General features: G+C 41.9%; 1 protein-coding gene across 1 annotated transcript in view; it reads right to left on the bottom strand.

Moving 5' to 3' along the window:
- The window catches only part of TMEM201 (transmembrane protein 201), a 167,975-nt gene that overhangs the window by 12,431 nt on the left and 133,362 nt on the right, over nt 1-22,182 (bottom strand). Inside the window, exons 8-10 of the mRNA XM_069241163.1 lie at nt 11,716-11,787; nt 5,146-5,418; nt 4,285-4,425 (exon numbers count right to left, since the gene is read on the bottom strand). Coding sequence (XP_069097264.1) covers nt 4,285-4,425; nt 5,146-5,418; nt 11,716-11,787 — 486 coding nt within the window. The remainder of the gene's footprint in view (nt 1-4,284; nt 4,426-5,145; nt 5,419-11,715; nt 11,788-22,182) is intronic.

Here is a 22,182-nt window from a genome sequence, read left to right as displayed (position 1 = left end):
TTGAAAATTTGGGAAGCACATTTTTTCCAACCACATCTTGAGCATAAAGTAATGCCATTTGCCTCCCAGAAAGTAATTTTCTAGGGAACGACGAGCTTTTCTCTTGCAATTCCTTTAAATTTAACTAACTGAAGAACAATGAAGTCCACTGAGAAATTTGGAGGAGACACAAGGCTCGAGTGGCGATGGCTCAAGATAGACCAATTCAATAAAGAATAAGAAAGGCTCGGAGTAGTTAAAGTTAAGACCGAATAGATTCGAACAGATAATAAGTAAAACTGCCAGGTATAATTTTGAGGCCAGCATGCAGGAGAGCTTACCCTGCCCAATTCTAAAAGATCAGTCTAGTTTAGTCCTTCTTTAACTTGGTCTCATAAAGAAAAGTATAAAAATAAACAATTAGTGTGAACTCAGGGCTGCTCCAGTTCCATGCTACAGTCCTTCACATGATGACTTTCCAGTGGTGGTGTTCTATTACAATATGGAAAGTCAGGGTGCATTACAGTTTTACTGTTCTTCTAAGGGTGGTGACCATTTTGGAATGTTAAACATTATATATAATACACATAATACACAATACCATTCAAAGATGGACAGCCATTGATAGGTTTACATTTGTACTTTTTTTTTCTTTTCCTTTTAATTATTTTTTACAAGCATAGGCCCGCTAGGGTTCGGTGGTATTTTTTTTCCCTACTTTCATTCTTCTCATATACATGCTCAGATAATTTTTGGGTGGATCGGTGAATGCAAGAATGAGTCAGTGGATGGATCATGAGTGTAAGATAAGAGAATGCATGTATGGTTATTTAGTGTCTAAACGTACAAGTGTTTGAAGAGGCACTTTAAGTAATACGCCTGACCAATTAAGATAGTTAATAAATGATATGGTTGCTTGCTTTGCTATTGTTGCTGCAGCAGTTTTTTACATGTTTGTGTGTTTTTTCATGCAGAATGATGTTTAATGCTTTAGTAAGCACTCAAAATGCAGTCAGGCCTACTGGCTAAGCCAACGCTTGTTTAGCTTTTTTGCCAATGCTGTTTATTGGCTCTATTGGCAGCAGGCACTGGCAAACCGGAAAGGTCAGTTAATGCCATTCAAAGGCAGTAAATTCATATTTTCTCTCTTCAGATATATTATCAACAGTAATATCAAATACATCTTGGCTCTTTTGTCTATATTTACTATTCAATAGAACCAGGTCTCTACCACAGATTCTTTGTTACGGAGGGGGTGGACATATCTCACCATCTACATTGCCTATGTGGGATAAAATAGTCATTATTTCCTTTCAAGGGGCCCCTTTTTAGATCTTGCCTACTAGACAGTGCATGCACTGTCTGTTGCGAGACAATGTTAGTTTACAATGGGCCTAAAGTCCTCCCCACTGTTAATGCCACTCATTTGCTTCCTTCTTAGTAGTTCGGTTTTAGGGCTTTTCATCCTTTTCTTGCGTTTGTCTCTCCCCTGGAGCAAGGATGCATTAGTTGGGTCCTTCCACTGCTCATCTTTCAGGCACTCCTGATTCAGGCTTCCCCTTCTAGGCATTCGCTGTCTGTTGGCAAGGCATATTGTGGGCTTATCAAGAACATACAGGGGGCTTGAAGCCTGCCCACTGCTTACCAATGGTTGGCGTTGAGGTCAAGCATTTGCATATTTCTTATTCCTGTTACAACTGATCAATCTTGAATGATCACTGCCATTTTGGCATCAAAGTATCGTTTTTTTCCCCATTTTAACCTTGAGCGGTCTTTGTTAGGCAGCAAGAGTGGGTGCCTATTTTGTTTTCAGTCAGCGTGTCTTACTTTGGCTTTTTCTACTCGCTTTCTTGATCACTTTTCAGCATTGAACCAGTGTCTGAGGAACACCCATCAGAGGTGCCCTTGTGCTGCGATTTGTAGAATTCTGGGTTTCAACCTCCCTTGGCTTGTCAACTGCTTAGGCGTCAAGGTTGTTTTGGAGTTCAAGGGCAAAGGCTTCAGCTTGGGCCTGCTGCTATTTCTAGGTAACAGCTGGGTAGGCCTCCTGAGTTCTCCTTCAATATCGTTCTTTAGGTTCGCTGGCACACTCTTCAATGTCAGACACTTCCCCTTGTGCCACCAGAAATTCCGATCTTTTCTTTATTATGAAAGGACAGATCGAGGTCCTTGAGGGAGACTTGCTGCTTGTGCTGTATCTGCTTCATGGAGTAGTGCACACACCTTTGCTTTTCCCTGATCCCTATGTCTTTGGTTGAAATTCTGTGTATACTGTGCAACCTTCAGCATTGTGGTCTCTAGGTAGAGAGAAGTTCCAGATCTTGCGGCTGTTCTTTTGTTCAAGCTTATGGTGGCACTTGGGGCAAAAACTAAAGGCACTATATTGCCCTTAATGGTTCCAGCCCCACAGAATGCACCTTCTTTGACCTCCGCTGTCTGCTGCCTGCTCGGATATCCAGTGTCTTTCAATGCTGATTTCCTTGCAAACCATTTTCTTAGTCATCCAGATACCTAGCTCGATCAAGCAGGTTTCAAATTGTCTCTTAAAGAACCTGGAGCTCCAATATTTGCTTCTTGGCTCAATGGCTGAAAAAAGAACCTGAAGATGGTGACCATGCACAGGGGATTCAGGGCATACATCTGACACCACAAGGTGATGGAAATTACACCAAATGGTTGTTGACGAAAAATTAATAAGAAAGCAAACCTTCATAGACATCCATTTGCAGAATTTAAGATCAGAGACCATATATAACACCAATGGCATAAATTCTAGTACCTAAAAACGCCAACTGCAAAAATCAACAGTATTTTTTTTGGAGTTTAAATTTGGACACTTGAACTATTAGCGTTCAACTGCAGTACTTAATTTTAATTAGCGTTAGGCAACAAATTCAGGGTGGGCCTCAAATTGAAAAATCATAGTAGTAGGTCAACACTTGTGCTATAATGCGTTTGAATCAATAGTGCAAATGTGATTTCACAATTTGATGAGAATGGTCTGGAAAGATCAAAACAAACTAGGCCATCTCATTTAAGTATAAAATCATTGGGCTATCTATGAAACCGCGGGGTAAAAAGACATCACTTGTTTGGTGAACAAGAGAGCTTGTAGGAAATTCTTGGAGCCACAAGAACTTTTCAGGAAATGGTCCAAAATATTGTAAGCGAGGATCTGATTGCCTCAGGAAATTCAAATCTCAAAATACCCATGAAAATATCGCAAAAGGATACGAGGGTGAGACCAATCTTGTGCCCCACAAAGTGTAAACCCAAGTCTTCAATTGCTTTATGCCTAATATTAAGGATGAAAGTAATTCTAAAAGAATGCCTTACTCATTTGTTTAAAAAGACTTTCGCATTAAAACATTCCAATGTCAGTTCAGTGAAAATAACTAGTTTAAATAATGGCTCTCTGATCCAAATCATGACTATTTGGATACAAAAGTTGCCCCTGAAAAGAATTTGAATTTTTAGCCATTTGCAAAGTAGTAGGTACCTAAAACTCTTTATAAGTCTCCACAAATACAGGCTTACTAGATCAAGAAGGTCTCAAAATCACATTAGTTGCTGCAAGTGTTACAAATGTAAATTCACAATCATACAACAAGACAACGATTTCTGATAAAGTGCTTGTTTGATGCAAAGGCCATTTGGTGCTAAATATCAGATATTTAATCACAGTACACCTACATTCTCAATCCTACCTCTGTAGAGAATGCATCACAGCACACAAGAGTCGAGAGAGTCACAACCTCTATACTGCAAAGATTGACACACCCACACAGTTCGTTAGATTACACAATCTCTAAGTGCAACTTCTGCTGTAGCTCTCAAATGTTTGGCAGTGTCACAAAATCCAGTCGTCCTATCCTTTGCTGAACAGAACACTGCTGGAATGAAATTGTGCCGCTGCTAAGACATACTGGTTTTAAGACAGGTTAGGGATGGAAGGTTGCAAGATCTGCCCCATTCGCGCATCATCACTGTACACAAACTACATCAACCAAGTTTACTCTGGCTATGAATAAATAGACACCCTCCCCTCACTGAGATTATCTGTCAGCCAAGCTCACAAACTCAGAAAACACTGCAGAAGAACCCACACTGTCAAAACACTGGCGAACGCAGCTTTAAAAAATAAATAAAATTAAGATTTCATTTGAAACACAAATCTCCCGCTAAACGAATAGGCCTATCACAATTTACACCCTCCCCCCCTCTTTTCTTTTAACCTAAGCCAAGCTGTCTTCCACGCTGCAAACGTCATATATACACAACAAAGTTGCATAGTTCAGTACAAACCTCGCCAGAATCCAGAATCCTCAAGGTATCCGTTGGTTGTAGTGTCCACCTGGCAGTTGGACGAATGAGAAGAACTGTCCTTTTTCCTTCTGGTTATCTCACTGTACACGCTCTGTCCATTGACAAAAGATTTTACATGTCCTGGAGAAATATCCAAATGGGGAGGAAAAACGTAACGTGATTACTCCACATACATCAGGCTGGGCCTCATCTAATCATGCTGAACAAGGATGTCACAACACACTCCCACTAATCCCGTTGCATGATGGGACACTGTGCCCCTCGCAATACTATTCAACTCGTCTGTCATGTCCCTAATTCATGGGTGCCTCTAAAGGCCACATATCTACAACCCCAACAAATGGGTGCCATTTCACCCCTTCAGCTAGGCAGAGTGAGGAATCACAATAATCTAAACCCACGAGAAAAATAGGCAAAGAGGCACCCAAGCAATACCAGTGGAAACCTAAATTCTAGCTTAAATTGATTCCAATTCGCACTGGCTCTCATGATCTGTACAACAGGTATACACCCTCCCGCTCGCACCACGTGTGTGCAGGTTAGCCGGCCAGAAGCAGGGACCACAGTGCTGCTGGCAGGAAGTTCAGCCGTCTGTACAAAGCCAGACTCTTGTGTCTCTATGCAATAGAGCACTGAAGCAATTATTGAAGTCACCAAGATGTTAACACACGGGTACTGTGAAGAACGCTACAGACTGGCAGATCAAAAATGCCACCATGATACAAACAGACCACCTTACTACCCTCATCAGACTGCAGTTCACAAAGTTCCATGGCTATATTTGGAAGCACCAATTCCAAGGCGGCATTCCCCCCCCCCATAGCAATCTCACAGACTTACCACCACGCTGCATAGGGAATAAAAGGGGCTCAGATGAGAATCCGCTGCTGTCGGGGTGGCGAGTCTCATCCGAGTCAGTGGGACTCTGTGGTGCCTCGTCATGGGAAAGAAACAAACGTAATTTTTGGCCCTTCAGGTTGAGGCGTGCTGGGCTGATTAGGGGGCGACGGAAGAGAAAGGAACCAGAGCTGGAAGTGACTGATCCTGCTATGGATGGAGATGGCGAGGGAATAGGAGAGGAGGGACAGCTGCCGGACAGGAACGAGAAATAATCTACATAAAAAGAAATAAATACATTTTTAAAAAGGTTAAAGTATTATACTTTAAATGAATTGAGAGATGTAATTAAAGTTTTAACATGTTTGTAATAATTTAAAATCAGAATACCAGGTCAATTTTGATGGACACTTCCTTGTATCAGGAATTTACCCTTCTATAATAGATTCCAGAAATTCTGATGTCTCTTGCGTAAGAGACAACACCTAGGTCTGCTATGCCATCTCTGCAGGGAAGGAGTGTTAAGGGGATGCCCTTCTTAAGTAGGATCCACTCCAAGGACAGCCTAACAAGGTAACCGCTGCACTCTATAAATATAGATCATCATTCTGTCCTTGAGGTAATGTGAAAAGCAGAGTCCTGAAACTATGATGATTTCAGGTTAAGTAACCTTCCCACATTTAGATTAAAGATCGGCTATACTGCTATATGGTCTTGCAAATTGCATGCAACGTCCACACAGTAGGCATTACATTACTTCTCCATCATGGAATATTGATTAAACTCAAATATAGACTAACTCCTACCAATGTGTTAGAGCCGAACACTTACGGGAAAGAGGAAATTCTTTCAAAAATCATGTCAAAGTATTTAAAGTGTAACCTTACTGTGCCTTTTAGGGCTTGAGAAAATATCCCATATTTCAGGAAACTTTAACTCACTCCATGGGCTACTAATAAGGAATAGACCTATATTCAGGGTCATAGTACTTTGGCACAAATTCATCTATCTATCGACCCCACAACCACATAGGATGTAAGTGCTTTATACACAATACTTCCACTTTCCAGTTCCGAGGCCTCACGCAATCCAGCCTTTTGATCATTGCTCTTTTTCTGAACCTCTGCTGTGGTAGACCAGCCTGGTCTATTACTAGCGCACGAAAGAAGGAACTCTCTCAAGAATGGAGACAGATTCCTGATCTTCAATTCAGGGAAGGACTGAAATCATCTCTTTAGGAGTCTCTAAACCAACCTGATCTGTGTGAGAATAGTGAGCTTCAAGTGCACCATCCCCATAAAAAAATCAAAGGAAATGCATGTGGGCCTGAAGGACAATTTCGTGTTCTGAAGTCCAAAAGTACGATACAGTCTCTGGGATCTAAGGACACCAAAACCAGTGCCAAAATCAACATTTCTTTTGAACTAGTCCTTCTTGAGAAAGGTGTTCATAAGCCCGAGATATAAAATCACCCTCAGACCCCAGTCCTTCTCGGTGCCCAAGAAGTATTTGGAGTAACACTATGCCACTCCCCAGCTCAGAAACCAATATGATCGCACCTTTAGTAAGCAGCATCGGATTTTTTTCTCGTTAGGATGGTGGCAGGATCCACTGAGAATTGCCACAAACTGAAGGAATATCGGGAGGGGTAGACAAAGAGGGGAGATTGTAACGAAACTGAGCCACCTGCATGGCCCACTGGTCCAGAATAAGGGATGACGTTTCTTGTGCTCAGCGACGTAAATCTTAGCTTCACACTCCCTGCTGGCCTTGCATTAGGGAGCATTTGCCACAGGGCAGTCATGTTTAAAGCTAAGGCAACAAAGGCAGACGATGGGTGGGCCCTGGACCAACATCTGGTTCATTGCTTAAATCTTAGGTTTGTGTGTGCAGAGATGTCTCTCCAGGCACAAAAGTATTTTTGGAAAAAGTCAGTAAAACACTGTAAATTGAGAATTTGTCAATCTTCTGTAAAGGGGTGAATGTTGGCTTGCTTCAGCTGCCCTGGAATCGGAGGTTCTGTAGAATGGCCACCTTCTGAAGGCAAAATCTATACAAGTCTTGGAAAATGTTTGGGTGGCCTCTCGTCAAGATATACATACACAAATAATGAGGTCTAGATTCATTAGTGAGCCGCTGCCACCATACTGAATCTGGAAACATTGGGTGGTGCCGACTTTTAGGCCAAAAGAACATTCTATACTGGTAGCCTGGACTATGGCCTGTGAACGTTTGGGTGGAGGAAACTATATATTTTGGAGAAACATCACAGACTTGTGGTTTCCTGGTCTTTCTTTGGGGTGTAGTGTTTTAAAAGGATGTTAAGCTTTACCGTTTTGTAAACTCTGGGGACACATTTCTCCTTTCTTATGCTTTGTCACATCAGAAGTCCATCTTCTAAAGACCTACAGGGAAGGTCATTTCAATAATTTCCAATGTGCTAAGAAGCTTAGTCGCTAACAGTGTCAGAATTCATGACATGAATGCGCATTTACTACCTGTTTGCTAAACAGGCTTCTGTGCATAGAAGGGTAAGTCTAACATTCTATATTGTGTTTCGATTTGAATGCCATGTTTTCAGCAGTCATTTTCTGAAAAAAGCAACCTTAGCAGGCAGATGCAAATTCACCAGAAGTGCATCCATAGATGTGTCTACAACAGAGGGGCTTGTTCCCTCTTCCTAAATGTGGTTTTTGCCCGTTTCCAGAGTCCTCTGGTAGTTTGTTCAGGAATAGGGCGATAATCCACAATTAGCAATGACGTCTAGCAAGTAGCTCTATAGCTTTGGCTACCTTGAGAGAAGTTACCACAAAAGTACTGACCTTCTTCCACATGGTGTCTAGCATTCGTCATTCTCTGTCTGTGGGGCTGTGCACGACAATACAGTATTTCAGAGAGGTGGCAAATTGAAGTTGGGGTTGAAATGAAACAGTCTTTGCCAGAACTGCAGAGCCACAGTAGGCCTTCACGGTGAACACGTTTGACGGCACAGCATGAGGAAAACAGAGTTCCAGCATCATTTCCCAGATAGAACCAAAGAAGCCTGCTGAACCTGAGATATATGGCCCCCTTGACGGCCTTTCTTGAGGCTCGAACACAAGGAGATGACTAGCTCTTTACACATCTCCTCGCATATGGAGTTGTAGCAGATTTCCCCCTCCGAGGTAACAAGGTATAGCTTCCTTTTTATGGGTGATAAGATAGCAGCGCTGCCCCCTTCCCCTTTTCTCCCTCTCCTCCCCCCCCCCCCCTTTCTCGGTTCTGTTTCCTACGTTCACTTTTATCTTGTAATGTGGGCACTCATATAGTCAGTTACTCTATTCTACTGATTGCTTTGAAGCCTGGCCGCTGTTGTTATTAATAGGAGGCCTCTTATCAGACTATGTTTAATGAACTATTTGTACGTATGGCACTTCTCTCCGTTTGGAGGTGTTTGTTCACAAATGCAAGAAAATAAATAAATAAATAAAATAAAAATAAAAGCCTGCTGAACCTGGAGCAAAGGTGGAGGGCAATAAGACTGCTCTTATACCAGAAAGTCTAGGTCAGTGGGAATGTTCTGCTAACATTCATTCCCCATAACATCTTTCTGGAGAAAACAGACCTTCAACTTCTGGGCCAGATCAAGAAGTTTCTCTAGAAATGGGCAAGAAGCAGTGGTGTGATCTGATCAGAGAGACATGTAGCCAATGAAGCAGGTTGGTGGACAAAAATGGCACGTCCTGAAGAACTTCAGATAAGACTCAAAGAGGCAGTTGTTTATGAAGAGATAGTCAACATGGGGCGCAGAGAATGTGCAGCTGATAATGTTCCCGTTGGTGAGTGGCTATTGTGTCACTGTACACCAAAAACCATACGCAAAAGTGACCAAACTAAACAAAGGAACTCACTTCTGATTAACATTTGGATGGTTCAACAAGCAATTCTAGGTGCTCTGGAGGGAAAATACCTTTGAACAATGTGTGACTGCAAGGATTGTCCCCACAAACGTCTCCATGGGGCCCTCAATTTGTGATAGGGAACAATAAACTGTGCATTTCCAGCAAACGCTATCTCTGCAGGACTATATTAATAGGTATACTGTATATGCTGATGAATGGATAATTGCATGTGTAGTAGGGGAGTTAGGATCTGGGTCCTGAACAAAGTTTAGGACACTCTGTGAGCCACTACACAGGCTGGAACATGTCGGCCCATCTAGATGCAGGGTTAATAGAAAGTCAAATGAAACACCATTGTCTTTAATCATCCCTTAGACCTACCTTTATTAAAAGAATCTTCTGGCTTAGGGTACAACAATTTTTAGACTCTAGATCTTGATTTCACACTCACCCATCCCCTCAAACGTACTCACTGTGGTGACAAGCAGCCTATTCACCATTAGACTTTTCTCTGGTAAATGAGGTATGGCCAATTTTGAAGCATGACACCCAGGGGCCTCACATAGGCCACACCTATCAAGTTTTTGAGAATCACTTGGTCCAACAAGTGTCAGGAGATAGGGCATGAAAAAGGGAATTTTAACAAATTCCTATAAGGGAGTTCCTTTGTTTAGTATGGTCACTTTTGCTTATGGTTTTTGGTGTATAGTTAGGAAGAATGAAACATTGTGACCTGCTCATTTTCCCTTTCGTTCCTCACAATCTTCCTACACATTAGGATATTTTGGTCCATCTGGTTGCAGATAGTGCCACGGTGTCAAAAATTATGTGGACAAAAACTATGCGCAGTGGGCCATGACGAGGATGTAGATGATTATGTTGTCACCAAGGTGGAAGCAAATTCTTGGTCACGCACAAGGTCATAGAATAGGAGGTTGACGACTATGGTGGAAGTACTTCTTGATAATAGACAAGTTCATCAACAATGGCAGCAAGAAGGTAGAAGCGGAAGATGCGCTCACCCTCAGAAATGGAGAAGACATTAGAAGGTAGTTAACCAGTAGAGTGACTTGGTGTCAGGGAGAGTTTTTTTTAGCCATGCTAAGGCAGGGCTCTGACAAAGTAAGACCTTGCCACCTTCGATATGTCCTACGAAAGGCTTTTATACTGCCTTTGACAAAGATGATCAGAGACTCCCCATCTCAAGGGATTAGCAGAAAAAGTGTTGCATGTATAACAGTTCAGGCGAATGAGATTGGTGTATGCACTAGGTAACAGGGTATTTGGGGGGGGGGGGGGGTGGAGGTGTTAGAACCAAGTTATAAAAATGATGACAGGAAAAAAGGAAAACCACCAAATACCCAATGAGGTAAAGCCATCTGAGAGCACAAATCTTTAGCATTCCTTTTTACTTGGTGTAACAAAAAATTCAAGATATTGGAATTGGCCAGACTGAGTTACACAATGATCTGGATAGTCGGCACATACTGTAATGCTAAATGGGTAGCTGTTGTTAACAATCAATATGATGAGGTTCCAGCCAGGGGACTCTGAATAAGGCATAATGCAAATCTATGAACGATACGATCCTGGAGTAGGAAGCTTCATTTTTTCCAGTCCTAGTGATCTCTAGTTTGGAACTCTGAGTAAACCAGGAAATGCATCTCACCTAAAGGCAATATGTAATGTCACTAGTCGCAAAGTATAAAAAAAATCAGAATTGGTGCTAATCATATGGATGGCCATCATCGGACTTTTGCCACGTAGATCAAATTAATCTGACTTGGGTCATACATATTACAAGTCCTTTAGGTCATAGGCAGAGGGATACATTTTAATTGTACATAGGCCTACTATCCTAATGAGTTACTACTGAAGTAATGTAGTGCCAGGGCACTAGTGGTAGACATAATTGGTAATTAAAAGCACCCTATTGCTCAAAGAAGGCCATTTACAGTAGATGACCTTTTTCTCCACAAACTGAACCTAAAGAAGAAAAACTTCTTTAGGAAAAAGGAGTTCCATGGTACAAACTGGTGTAAATGATTTTGATTTGTCACAAGAGCCTCCAGTGTTTCTAAACAGGAGAGCTTTGAACGAATGTTCAAGAAATCTGAACGTTCACATCTTCGGCTTTTCGAATATTTTCAACCAAATGTCAATTTTAGGACAGGGAGAGGCGATTAGAGTCCTCATATTAAGACAGCAGTAGTTACAGGACTTCCACTGTGAATCAGCAGAGTCTACGTACCCAATAGGTTAACGCTCTGAGGGTCATAGTAGCTCGAATATATATTTGCTGGTGGCACTGGGGTTCTGCACAGGTTATGAGAAAGCATCCCACTGGTTATTAAATAGGTCAGAGATTCCCTTGATGTCTTTCTGTTTCAGCACAGCGTCTTAGGAAATCCAAGCCTAAAGAGGAATGGAGACCTCTTTCTCTTACCCTCAACATTTTCTAGGGTGATTCAATGCATTCTTATTGGGGTATTCTGAAAGGCAAAAATAATGAGCATTCTAAATTACTGTTTAACATCCTACTCCAGTTGACAAAAGGTTTCAAAGAAGGCGTAATAACAGGAGCTGAAAAGGACAGTTTGGTTGCTTAACCGATTGAAAAAGATCACTAAAAGAAAAATCAAGGAAGAAAGTTGTTGAAAGAAAGACTGCACAGAGTGGACAGTTTTCTTACCGGATCCAGGGGACTCCCTTGAATGCAAGATGTGGGATGAAGGTCGACTCCCACTGAACAAGTAACCTGAATCTGAAAAAAAAGTAAATCATCAAGTACACAGAGAACAGAATACCAAAACTCAAATGCAATGCAGCTAAAGGCATATCAAGAGGGCTGAACTGCTGTGAAACAGCAATACATGGGTTTATTACTTAACAAATATACTGTATTCTGGAGTGTATGTATACCAATTTAGAGTGAAATACAATTTATTAAACTGCCCCACTACCCCTAGACATTTGATTCCCTGTTTCATCTCCTGGCCGCACCCTACTTCCACCATCGCTCTCCCCACAGCCAAGCCCCGACCTCCACATAAGACTCCACTTATACAGTATTTTGATACTCCACATCTCACATTGTCAACTTGTTTATCCCCAGAGGGCACTCTGGTACTGTTCTATTTAGAATATATATATTTTAACTGAAAAAACACAAAGGTTATAGGGATGTTCTAGTTAAGATAACGTTTTACCCGTACAAAACCATAGAAATTCAGCAGCCATATCATTCATAGCCTAAATTTACTTTCCGGTATGAGTTATAGTTTCTTCAAATAAGTATATCTGTAACTGTTGAATTTCTGTGGTTTTGTACGGGTAAAACGTCAGCTTAACTATAAAGCCCCTGTAACATTTTTTTTTTTTTTCCTTCGGTCAATTACTTTTTTTTTTTATAAAGCAATCATGCCAATATAACCAGCGCCGAACACGGGGTTGGATGTAGTGGGTGTTTTTTTTCCTTCAGTTTTTCTCTGCATCCACGGATCCACTGAGGATTTACACAGCATTTTTTTGCCCATGTGGGTCTTTAAGGGACCCCTCTATGTGTCCTATGGGGTCAGGATACCTGGGTATTGAACCTTATGTGTTTTTGCAGTGTGTTTTCCCCCACCACCCCAGCCGATGCGACAAACTAAATGGCTGCTGCAACTTTTGTCAGGTTCTGGCCAGCCAATCAGGGCCTTGCATTTCCCCAGACTCCACAATGGGTGGATCAGTGTCCCTGGATATCTATATTTTTTTAACCTTAAAAAACTCCATAACTACTGAACAGATGTTGCACACAATCCAAATTATCCTGTGCCCACTCTCTGGTGGCTTGGCACTGAGCAGTCAGGCTTAACTTAGAAGGCAATGTGTAAAGTATATGTGGAATAAGTCATATAGTAACAGTGAAAACACCACAAAAATACACCACATAGGTTTAGTAAAATAGGTAATATTTATGTGAATAAAGTAAGGTCAAAACAATGAAAATCCAAGGTACACAAGCAGAGTTACGAATTTTTAAAGATTAAATCCAACAAAAGCACCTAGAAACACAATAGCTCCAACTGGGGCTATCATGCTATTGTTGACCGAGTTGCTCCCAACAATCCAACACCACCGGTACAGGTCACAGTCACACGGAGCCCCAGGTACAGTACCTTTGGAAAACGAAGAACAAGGACGTTGCACGGAGTCAGAAAGAGGCGTTGCTGGAGTCAGTGCAGCATCAGTCCCTTGCGGCGTATGAGAAGATGAGATGAGTGCGGTTCCACACTGCGAATCAGGTGGAGGTGGGACGTTGGTTCCGTTCGGATGCTAGGGTAGATGATGCGTCTGCAATGCGTTGATTCTTTGTGACCCGGCAGGGTCACTGGTTCCAGTCCACCAGGACGTGATGCGTTTATTTTGCATTGTCATGAAGACCCTGAGTGACGTCAGCGGAGTCGTGACAACATCGGAGTTATGCTGCAGGCCATGGTCGTTGTGTGCAGCGAGGTCGGCAGAGTGGGAGCAGGCTGCAGCGTCGCTTAAGTCGTTCCGGCGTCGCTGAAGTCGGATACCAGCAAAACACTACCTGGTGATGTCTTTGTTGGCCCTGAGACTTCAAAACAGGAAGCAAGCTCAACCCAAGCCCTTCGAGAGCTCTTTTGGAGAAGGCAGAGTCCTTCTCAGCAAAGTCAGAGGGCAGCAGTCCCTCTTAGCAAAGCAGTCTAGAGGAGTCCTTTAGGCAGTCACGCAGTTCCACTTGACAGTTAGCAGGTGTAGGTCTAGAAGTGTCTGAGTTGGTGCAATCAGAGACTCAGTTTATATACCCAAAAATGCCTTTGAAGTGGGGGAGACTTCAAAGAGTGGTTTTGAAGTGCACAAGTTCCCCTTTCAGTGCAGTCCTGTCTGCCAGGGTCCCCGTAGGAGGTTTAGCAGTCCATTGTGTGAGGGCAGGTTATTAGCCTTTGAAATGTTTAAGTGTCAGGCCCTCCACCCTTCCAGCCCAGGAAGACCCATTCAATATGTAGATGAGTGCAGGTGTGACTGAGTTTCCCGTATTTGTGGTTGTCTGGGTGAAATGTACGAGGGCGCTGTCAACCAGCCTAGCCCAGACATTGATTGGAGACAGGCTGTAAGGCACGGATGGTTTTTAAGTGCAGAAAAAAGCTCACTTTCTAAAAAGTGGAATCTCTAAAATAGTAATATAAAATCCAGCCTCACCAATAAGCAGGATTTTCCAAAAACATTCTGGCCATACTAATTATGACCTGGTTACCCCTCTCAGATTAGAATCTACCACTCAAAAAAAAAAAAAGTATATGAGGGCAGGTCGAATGCTAGTCTATGAAAGTAGCAGGCCTCACAGTAGTGAAAAATGAATTTAGGAGTTTTTCACTACCAGGACATATAAAAACACTAGCTACATGTTTTGCCTTCTACCTACATTGCAACTAGGGCCCACCTTAGAGGTGACATTTGTAGAAAAAGGGGAGTATAAGGCTTGGGAGTATAAGGTTTGGCAAGTACCTTTAAATGCCAAGTCGAAGTGGCAGTGAAACTGCACACACAGGCCTTGCAATGGCAGACCTGAGACACAGTTAAGGGTCTACTAATGTGGGTGGCACAGTCAGTGGTGCAGGCCCACTAGTAGCACTTAATTTACAGGTCCTGCCACATGTAGTGCACTTTACTAGGGACTTATAAGTAAATCAAGTATGCCAACTGGGGGATTAACCAATGTTACCATGTTTTTAGGGAGAAAGCACATGCACATAAACATGCACTTTACCACTGGTTAGCAGTGGTAAGATGTCCAGAGTCCTAAAGCCAGCAAAAATTAGGTCAGAAAAAGAAAAAGAGGAAGGCAAAACTGTTTTGGGGTGACCCTGCAGAGAGGCCATTCCCCCCCCCAAATTATATATATATATATATATAAAAATCCTAAAGCGTCTTTTGGCTATATCTTGGCGCCATTTGACGAACGTTCAAAATTTTTTCCAAAAAAAGCGTGCCCAAGTGCCTGGAAAGTTTCAGGGTGATCTGGCAAATAGGGGCTGAGAAAACCGGGGTGGGGGTCAAAAAAGCGAGTTTCCCATGCTAAGTCCCATGGGGATGTTAACTATGACTACAGCCCGAACCACTGGACGGAATCACGCTAAATCGGGTGGAAAGGTAAGCTTTTGGTCAAGAAAGAAGTCTTTCTTGTTTGGTGTAAATCTGTTCAGTTTTTGAAATATTAAAAGAAAACTAAATCTGTATATCTAGAGGTGCAAAGGATTTGCAAATCCTCCCGATCTCGTACAGAGATCGGATTGGCTGCCAACACTTCAACCAGGAAGTGTTGGCAGCCAATTTGTGACTGCTTCAGTAGAGTCTCTAAAACTAAGAAAAAAAAAAAAAAAAAAAATACACCCCCACTCCGACAAATCCAGGTTGTAGAGCAAATTTACCGTAAGCCCCTAGCCTTGGTACAGGGGTCCCCACGCCAGGGCAAAAAAGCAGTTTTTAAAGATCTGCAGCAAAGTTCACAAATATCGCTTTGAATAAAAAAAAACAAAAAAAACCTGCTATCTCGGTCTCCTGCACTTGCTTTTAATTATGCCCCAGGGTTGGCCATGACCCGGTGGCATACATATAATTATTCTTAATTGTTTTTAAGGGGGGGGGGGGGGGGGGGGGGGGGGGGGGGACGTATGGGGCCCCTCCTCCTCCAAGGGGCTAATAAAATATATGTATTTGTTTGAAAATGTATGTTGAAAGAAAGGATTTGAAACTTTCTTGGGATGCGATATGAACTGAACATGGTAGAATCCATAACAATAAAAATCGCAAAAAGTATCCAAAGGAATCATTCCAACAGCTAGGGATAAAAAAACAGACTTGTTTAATAATAATGTGCTTGAAAATATATAACACCAAGAGGGAATACTTGAAAAAAATCACTCTGCCTCACGCAACAACACGGACACTTTTTTCAGTTTGGTAACCTTCACTTTATTTACAAGTGCAATTCTTGGAAGAGGAACTTTAAATATGGCTGGATTTGGAACAGTGAGAAACGAAATTCGACAAAATAAGATGATAGCCTACTAAGGGGCAAGAAAGTATCTGCAACGTTTGCAATTAGCCCACTACAGGGTGAAATACAAAGAACTGAGGACCAAAAATAATATTTGTTTTAAAATCTAAAATATTTATGAAAGGAACATGGACATCGACATAATAGTACTGGTCAGGTATCCCGCAAGAAACCATTTAGATTTCCTAAATTTGAAAAGCGACATGAAAATAAATAATGAAATGAATATGAACATTTGAAGGAATGCAAGTTCCAGCGGGCATTGTGCACGGCATGCGCACCATGAGGACTGAAATGTCAAAAATAAAATACTGATATTTATGTGAGATGTAAGTGCTGAATGTGCATAAATTATGTAAGGAATTATGGGTGTCTCCCCAGAATATACACTTATCTTTTTTTTAAACATCACACCACGTTGTTTTAAACATGTTTTGTTTATTTCACACAAGCACTTTTATTAACAAACTACAACTCCCATGTTAGCAGGAATTAACACGAGACTGGTTAAAGGCAAATAAAATAGAGGAAGCACTGGAATTTGTATCCTGTGAGCAAGGTCCCAGGAAGACCGAAATGTGTCTGGCTCTGTCCAAACCATTTGTGATATTTAGAATAAATTGAGTTTGTACTTTTCCCTGGGAGTGAGACTCGTAATTATGCTGGAAACAGTATTAAAAAGGCCCCCTTTGTGTTTTTTCTTTTTTCTCCCCGGAGCTCGGCTGAAGCAGAGTCCCAAGATGACTGACAACACTTCAACAGCCAATCTGATCTCAGCACAAGATTGTTATGGGTCGCGAATCCTTTGCGTACATAGATATACAAGTTTGTTTTCCCCTTAATTTTTTAAAAACTACTGAACGGAATTACACCAAAACAAACAAGCACTCTTTCTGGACCCGGATCTACCTTCCTGCCAAATTTGGTGTAATTGCTTCCCATAGGTGTTGCGCTATCGCTGTTCAAAAGCTCTATGGAAAAATGGGAAAATGTGTTTTGGTGCGCACAGCCCCCCACCCCTAGTAGGGATCTACCCAAAACTTTGCAGGCAGCAGCTGTCAGGACTGGCAAATCTTTGGGAAAGTTTTGTGAAGATTCAAACTAAGACAAAGATAACAGACAAGTATTAAAAAAAAACAAAAAAAACATTTGATATAAAAAATAGGTCCTAACTATAACTACCTACTGGCGACCACCACTAGGTGTTTTATATGTATATATGGAAAATGTCACTTACCCAGTGTACATCTGTTTGTGGCGTGTAGTGCTGCATGCCACGAACAGATGTTCACTGGGTAAGTGACATTTTCCGTTCGATGGCATGTGTAGCTGCAGATACACATGCTATGCACAGACTAAAAAGCAGTTGCTCTCCCCAAACAAATGCGGTGGCTAGCTTGTAGGAGTTGGAGTTGTTTGAAATAATGTTCTTAGGACAGCCTGACCAACATTGGCCTGTTGCTTTGAAAAAACATCTACACAGTAATGCTTTGTAAATGTATGTGGTGTAGACCATGTGGCAGCTTTGCATATGTCTGCCATTGGTATGTTTCCTAAAAATGCCATAGATTCACCTTTTTACTAGTAGAATGCGCTTTAGGTGTTTTTTTAAAGTTGTCGTTAATGTAACATGTTTGAATACATTTAACAATCCATCTAGCTAATCCTTGTTTAGAGATAGGATTACCTTTATGTGGCTGTTGAAAGGCAACAAAAAGCGGTTTAGTTTTTATAAATTCTTTTGTTCTATCCACATAACACATCAGAGCTCGTTTCAGGTCAAGAGTGTGAAGGGCTCTTTCTGTGGTTGAATCTGGCTGCGGGAAGAAGACTGTCAATTCCACTGTTTGGTTTATGTGAAAAGGTGATACAACCTTTGGCAGAAATTTGGATTATTTCTAAGTACAAATTTATGTTTGTGTACTTGGAAAAAAGGTTCTCCGAGAGTGAATGCCTGTATTTCACTAACTCTTCTTAATGAAGTAATCACTACTAGAAAAGCAACTTTCCTAGTTAGAAATTGAATCTCACAGGAATGCGTGGGTTCAAAAGGTGGGCCCATTAGTCTTGGGAGTACAATATTCAGATTCCAAGCAGGAACTGGTGGTGTTCCAGGTGGAATAATATGTTTTAGTCCTTCCATGAAGGCTTTGATAACTGGAACTCTAAAGAGAGGTATGTTGTATAGTCTGCAAATACACTGATATGGCAGTAAGATAAATTTTAATAGATGAGAAAAACTAAATTTGACTTTTGTAAATGAAGTAGGTAGCATACAATATCTTGTATTGATGCTGTAAGTGGGTCAGTATTTTTAGATTGACAATAATAAACAAATTGTTTCCATTTGTTAGCATAGCATTGTCTAGTTGTATGCTTGCATGCTTGTTTGAAAACTTCCATACATTCTAATGGAAGTTGCAAGTATCCAAATTCTAGAACTTCAGTAGCCAAATCGCTAAGTTGAGAGCACTGGGATTGAGATGTTGGATTTGTCCTTTGTTTTGTGTTAGCAAATCTGCTCTGTTTGGAAGTTTGTAGTGAGGTACTACTGACAGGTCTAGGAGTGTTGTGTACCAATGTTGTGCCCACGTGGGGGCTATGAGTATCATGGTGAGAGAGGTTTGACATAGTTTGTTGACCAGAAATGGAAGTAGTGGGAGAGGGGGAAAAGCGTAAGTAAATATCCATGACCAGTTGATCCATAGAGCATTGCCCTTGGACAGAGGGAGTGGGTGTCTGGATGTGAAGTTTTGGCTTTTTGCATTTGCTTGTTGCGAATAGGTCTATTTCTGGTGTCCCCCACTTCTGAAACTACCATTGAAGTACCTGAGAGTGAAGCTCCCATTTGTGTATCTGTTGGTGTGTTCTGCTTAGGAGAACCACTAGCTGTTTGTGAATTCCTGGAATGTATTCTGCTAGTAGATTAATGTGATTGTGAATTGCCCATTTCCATATTGTTTGGGCTATTATTTGGGCTAGAAGGGACAGTTGAGATGAATGTGTCCGCCTTGTTTCTTTAGATAATACATGGTTGTCATATTGTCTGTTTTTATCAAGACAGTCTTGTGTTTGAGAAGTGGTTGAAACACTTTTAGGGCAAGGAACACAGCTAATAATTCTAAATGGTTTATGTGAAAGTTTAGCCATTTTGAATCCCATTCCCCTTGTATGGTAAGATTGTTGAGATGAGCTCCCCAACCTATCATTGATGCATCTGTTTTTGTGGTCTGAGGCACAGGGTCCTGAAATGACCGCCCTTTTGTTTAATTGCTGAGATTCCACCATTGACGGGACTTGTGCGTTTGGCGGTCTAACACTAGATCTTGCAATTGACCCTGGGCTTGAGACCATTGCTGTGAGAGGCACTGTTGTAGTGTTCTCATGTTTAGTCTTGCATGCTGCCCTATTGCTATGCAGAATGCTATCATTCCCAATAGTTTAATGATAAATCTTACAGCATATTGTTGAGTTGGCTGTTGATTTGGCTGCATTTGTGGTATGAGATTTTGGAAAGCTTGTATCATTTGTGTATTTGGATCGGCTAAGGCCTTTAGTGTATTGATAATAGCACCTAGGTAAGGTTGCACCTGTGCTGGCTGAAGATGGGATTTTTGGTAATTGAGAGTGAATCCTAAAGTATGTAGGGTTTCTATTGTGTATTCAGTGTGTTGTTGACATTGTATGAAATTGCTTGATTTTATTAGCTAATCATCTAGATAAGGAAAGGCATGTATGTGTTGTCTTCTTAGGTAAGCTGCTACTACCCCTAGACATTTTGTGAATACTCTTGGAGCGGTTATGCCGAAAGGCAGAACTTTGAATTGGTAATGTTTTCCCGCTATCACAGACCTTAGGTATTTTCTGTGAGCGGCATGGATGGGTATATGGAAATACTCATCTTTGAGATCTAATGCAGTCATGTAATCTTGTTTTTGTAGTAGTGGAATGACATCCTGCAGAGTTATGTGTGAAAGTGTTCTGACAGGATATATAGATTTAGTGGTCTGAGATCTAGAATGAGTCTGAGAGTGCCATCCTTTTTGGGAATGAGGAAGTATAGGGAGTATACCCCTGTTCCATGTTGAGATTTTGGTACTAATTATATTGCCTCTTTTAGTAGTAGCAATTGTACTTCTTGTACTAGAACGTTGTGTTCTGGGGACAACTTGTGATAACAAGGAGGAATATCTGGAGGGGTAGAAATCAATTCTAGGCAATAACCATTGCAGATAATTGAAAGTACCCATTGGTCTGTGGTGATATTTTGCCATTGGGAGTGGAATTGCTGCAGTCTGCCCCCCACAGGAGATGTGCGAGGTTGTGGCATGCTTATGAAGGCACTGTTTTGATGGGGTAGTGACATTTTTTGAGGCCTTGAATTTGGACCTTGTTTAGGCTGGGAGGTAGAAGGTTCTGTAGATTGGGGCTTGAATCCTCCTCTAAATTGCTGCTTACGAAAGGAGCCTCTGTAAGGTGTTGTGTATAGGGCTCCCATTGCTTAAGCAGTGTCGGAATCTATCCTGAGTTTCTCTACTGTGGTATCAACCTCAGGACCAAACAGGTGTTTATCGAAAGCCATATTTAGTACTGCCTGCTGTATTTCTGGTTTGAATCCAGAAGAACTTAATCATGCGTGTCTGCGTATGGTTACAGCAGTATTTATACTTCTACCTGCTGTATCTGCAGCATCAAGGGCACACCTTATCTGGTTATTACTTATTGCCTGACCTTCTTCAACAATTTGTTGAGCCCTTTTCTGATGTTCTTTTGGCAGGTGTTGTAATAGCTCCTGCATCTCGTCCCAGTAAGCTCTATCATATCTTGCTAGCAAGACTCATGAATTTGCAATGCGCCAGTGGTTAGCTGCATGTGTAGCTACCCTCTTGCCAGCAGCATCAAACTTCCTGCTTTCTTTGTCAGGGGGATGGGCATCCCCGGACGATTGACTATTGGCCCTTTTTTTTGCGGCACGGTCAACGACTGAGTCTGGAGGTACCTGATGTGTAATGTAAGCTGGATCTGTAGGTGCAGGCTCATATTTCTAATCTATGCGTGGTGTTAGAACCCTAGCTTTAACAGGCTTCTTAAATATCTCATCTGCATCCTTGAGGAGCATTGGGAGGCACTGGTAACGTGAGCACGTGGAGTATAAGGTATTTAAAAAGGAAATCCTCTTCTAAAGGCTCACTGTGCATAAGTACCCCGTGGTACGCAGCTGCCCTAGAGATGACCTGCGTGTATGCAGTTGTATCCTATGGTGGGGAAGGTTTTGAAGGATATAGGTCTGGGTCATTAGCTGGTATGGGATCTGGATCATACAGATCCCAAGGATCAACCGTATCACCATGAGAATAAGTCTGTGAGTGAGATGGTGGTGGGCTAATGGGTGGTGGTGAAAAAGAAAGTTGTGGTGAATGTGGTGGAGAAGTATGCAAAGGTAATGGCTTCTCCTTCTGTTTAATAATCTTTGCTGGTGGTGGAGCAGTATCGAGATGTTCCTGAAAAGCCAACTTTCTTTTAGTCTGTGAAGGAGGTGCAGTAATGATCCTCCCAGTCTCTTTATGGATATGGATCCTTGATTGTCTTTCATCCAGGATTTCCAGAATAGGTTGAATGTCAGTGTCCTCAGAAATGTATCCTGAGGGTTTTGATGATTTAGAGGACTGTTCATCATATGGCTTGGAGCTCTGATTTAGGCGGCTTGAAAGTCCTTGTTTTTCTGTGTAAGAATACTTTTTCAGCTCCTTAGTCTGTAATTTATTCGGCCCGAAAATACAGCTTGTTTTGGCTCCAAGGCAGGACATCGAGGTTTCAACTCTTAAGAGTGTGGATGCCAACTCAGTTCAGAAGTTGAGCTTTTGGTAGATTTGCTCGACTCCGGTAGCGAAGTAGGTGTGGCCTTTTTCGGCGCCGAACCCGAAGGACGGTTGCAGAGTATTTTCTTGCGGGTCGAACCATGGCTCTCTGGCAGTGATGCACCCAAGGCCTTGGATGATTTTTTAGGAGTGGGCGTAGGGGCAGTCGTACTTAAGTGCTGAGTTGGCTATCTTCCTCCGAGTCTTCTTCGGAGTCAGTGTCCTGAATGGA

This window comes from Pleurodeles waltl, chromosome 6 (genome assembly GCF_031143425.1).
Source record: "Pleurodeles waltl isolate 20211129_DDA chromosome 6, aPleWal1.hap1.20221129, whole genome shotgun sequence".
Classification (NCBI taxonomy): Eukaryota; Metazoa; Chordata; class Amphibia; order Caudata; family Salamandridae; genus Pleurodeles; species Pleurodeles waltl.
Note: the sequence above shows the minus strand (reverse complement) of the source record. Positions and strands in the feature narration are given on the sequence as shown.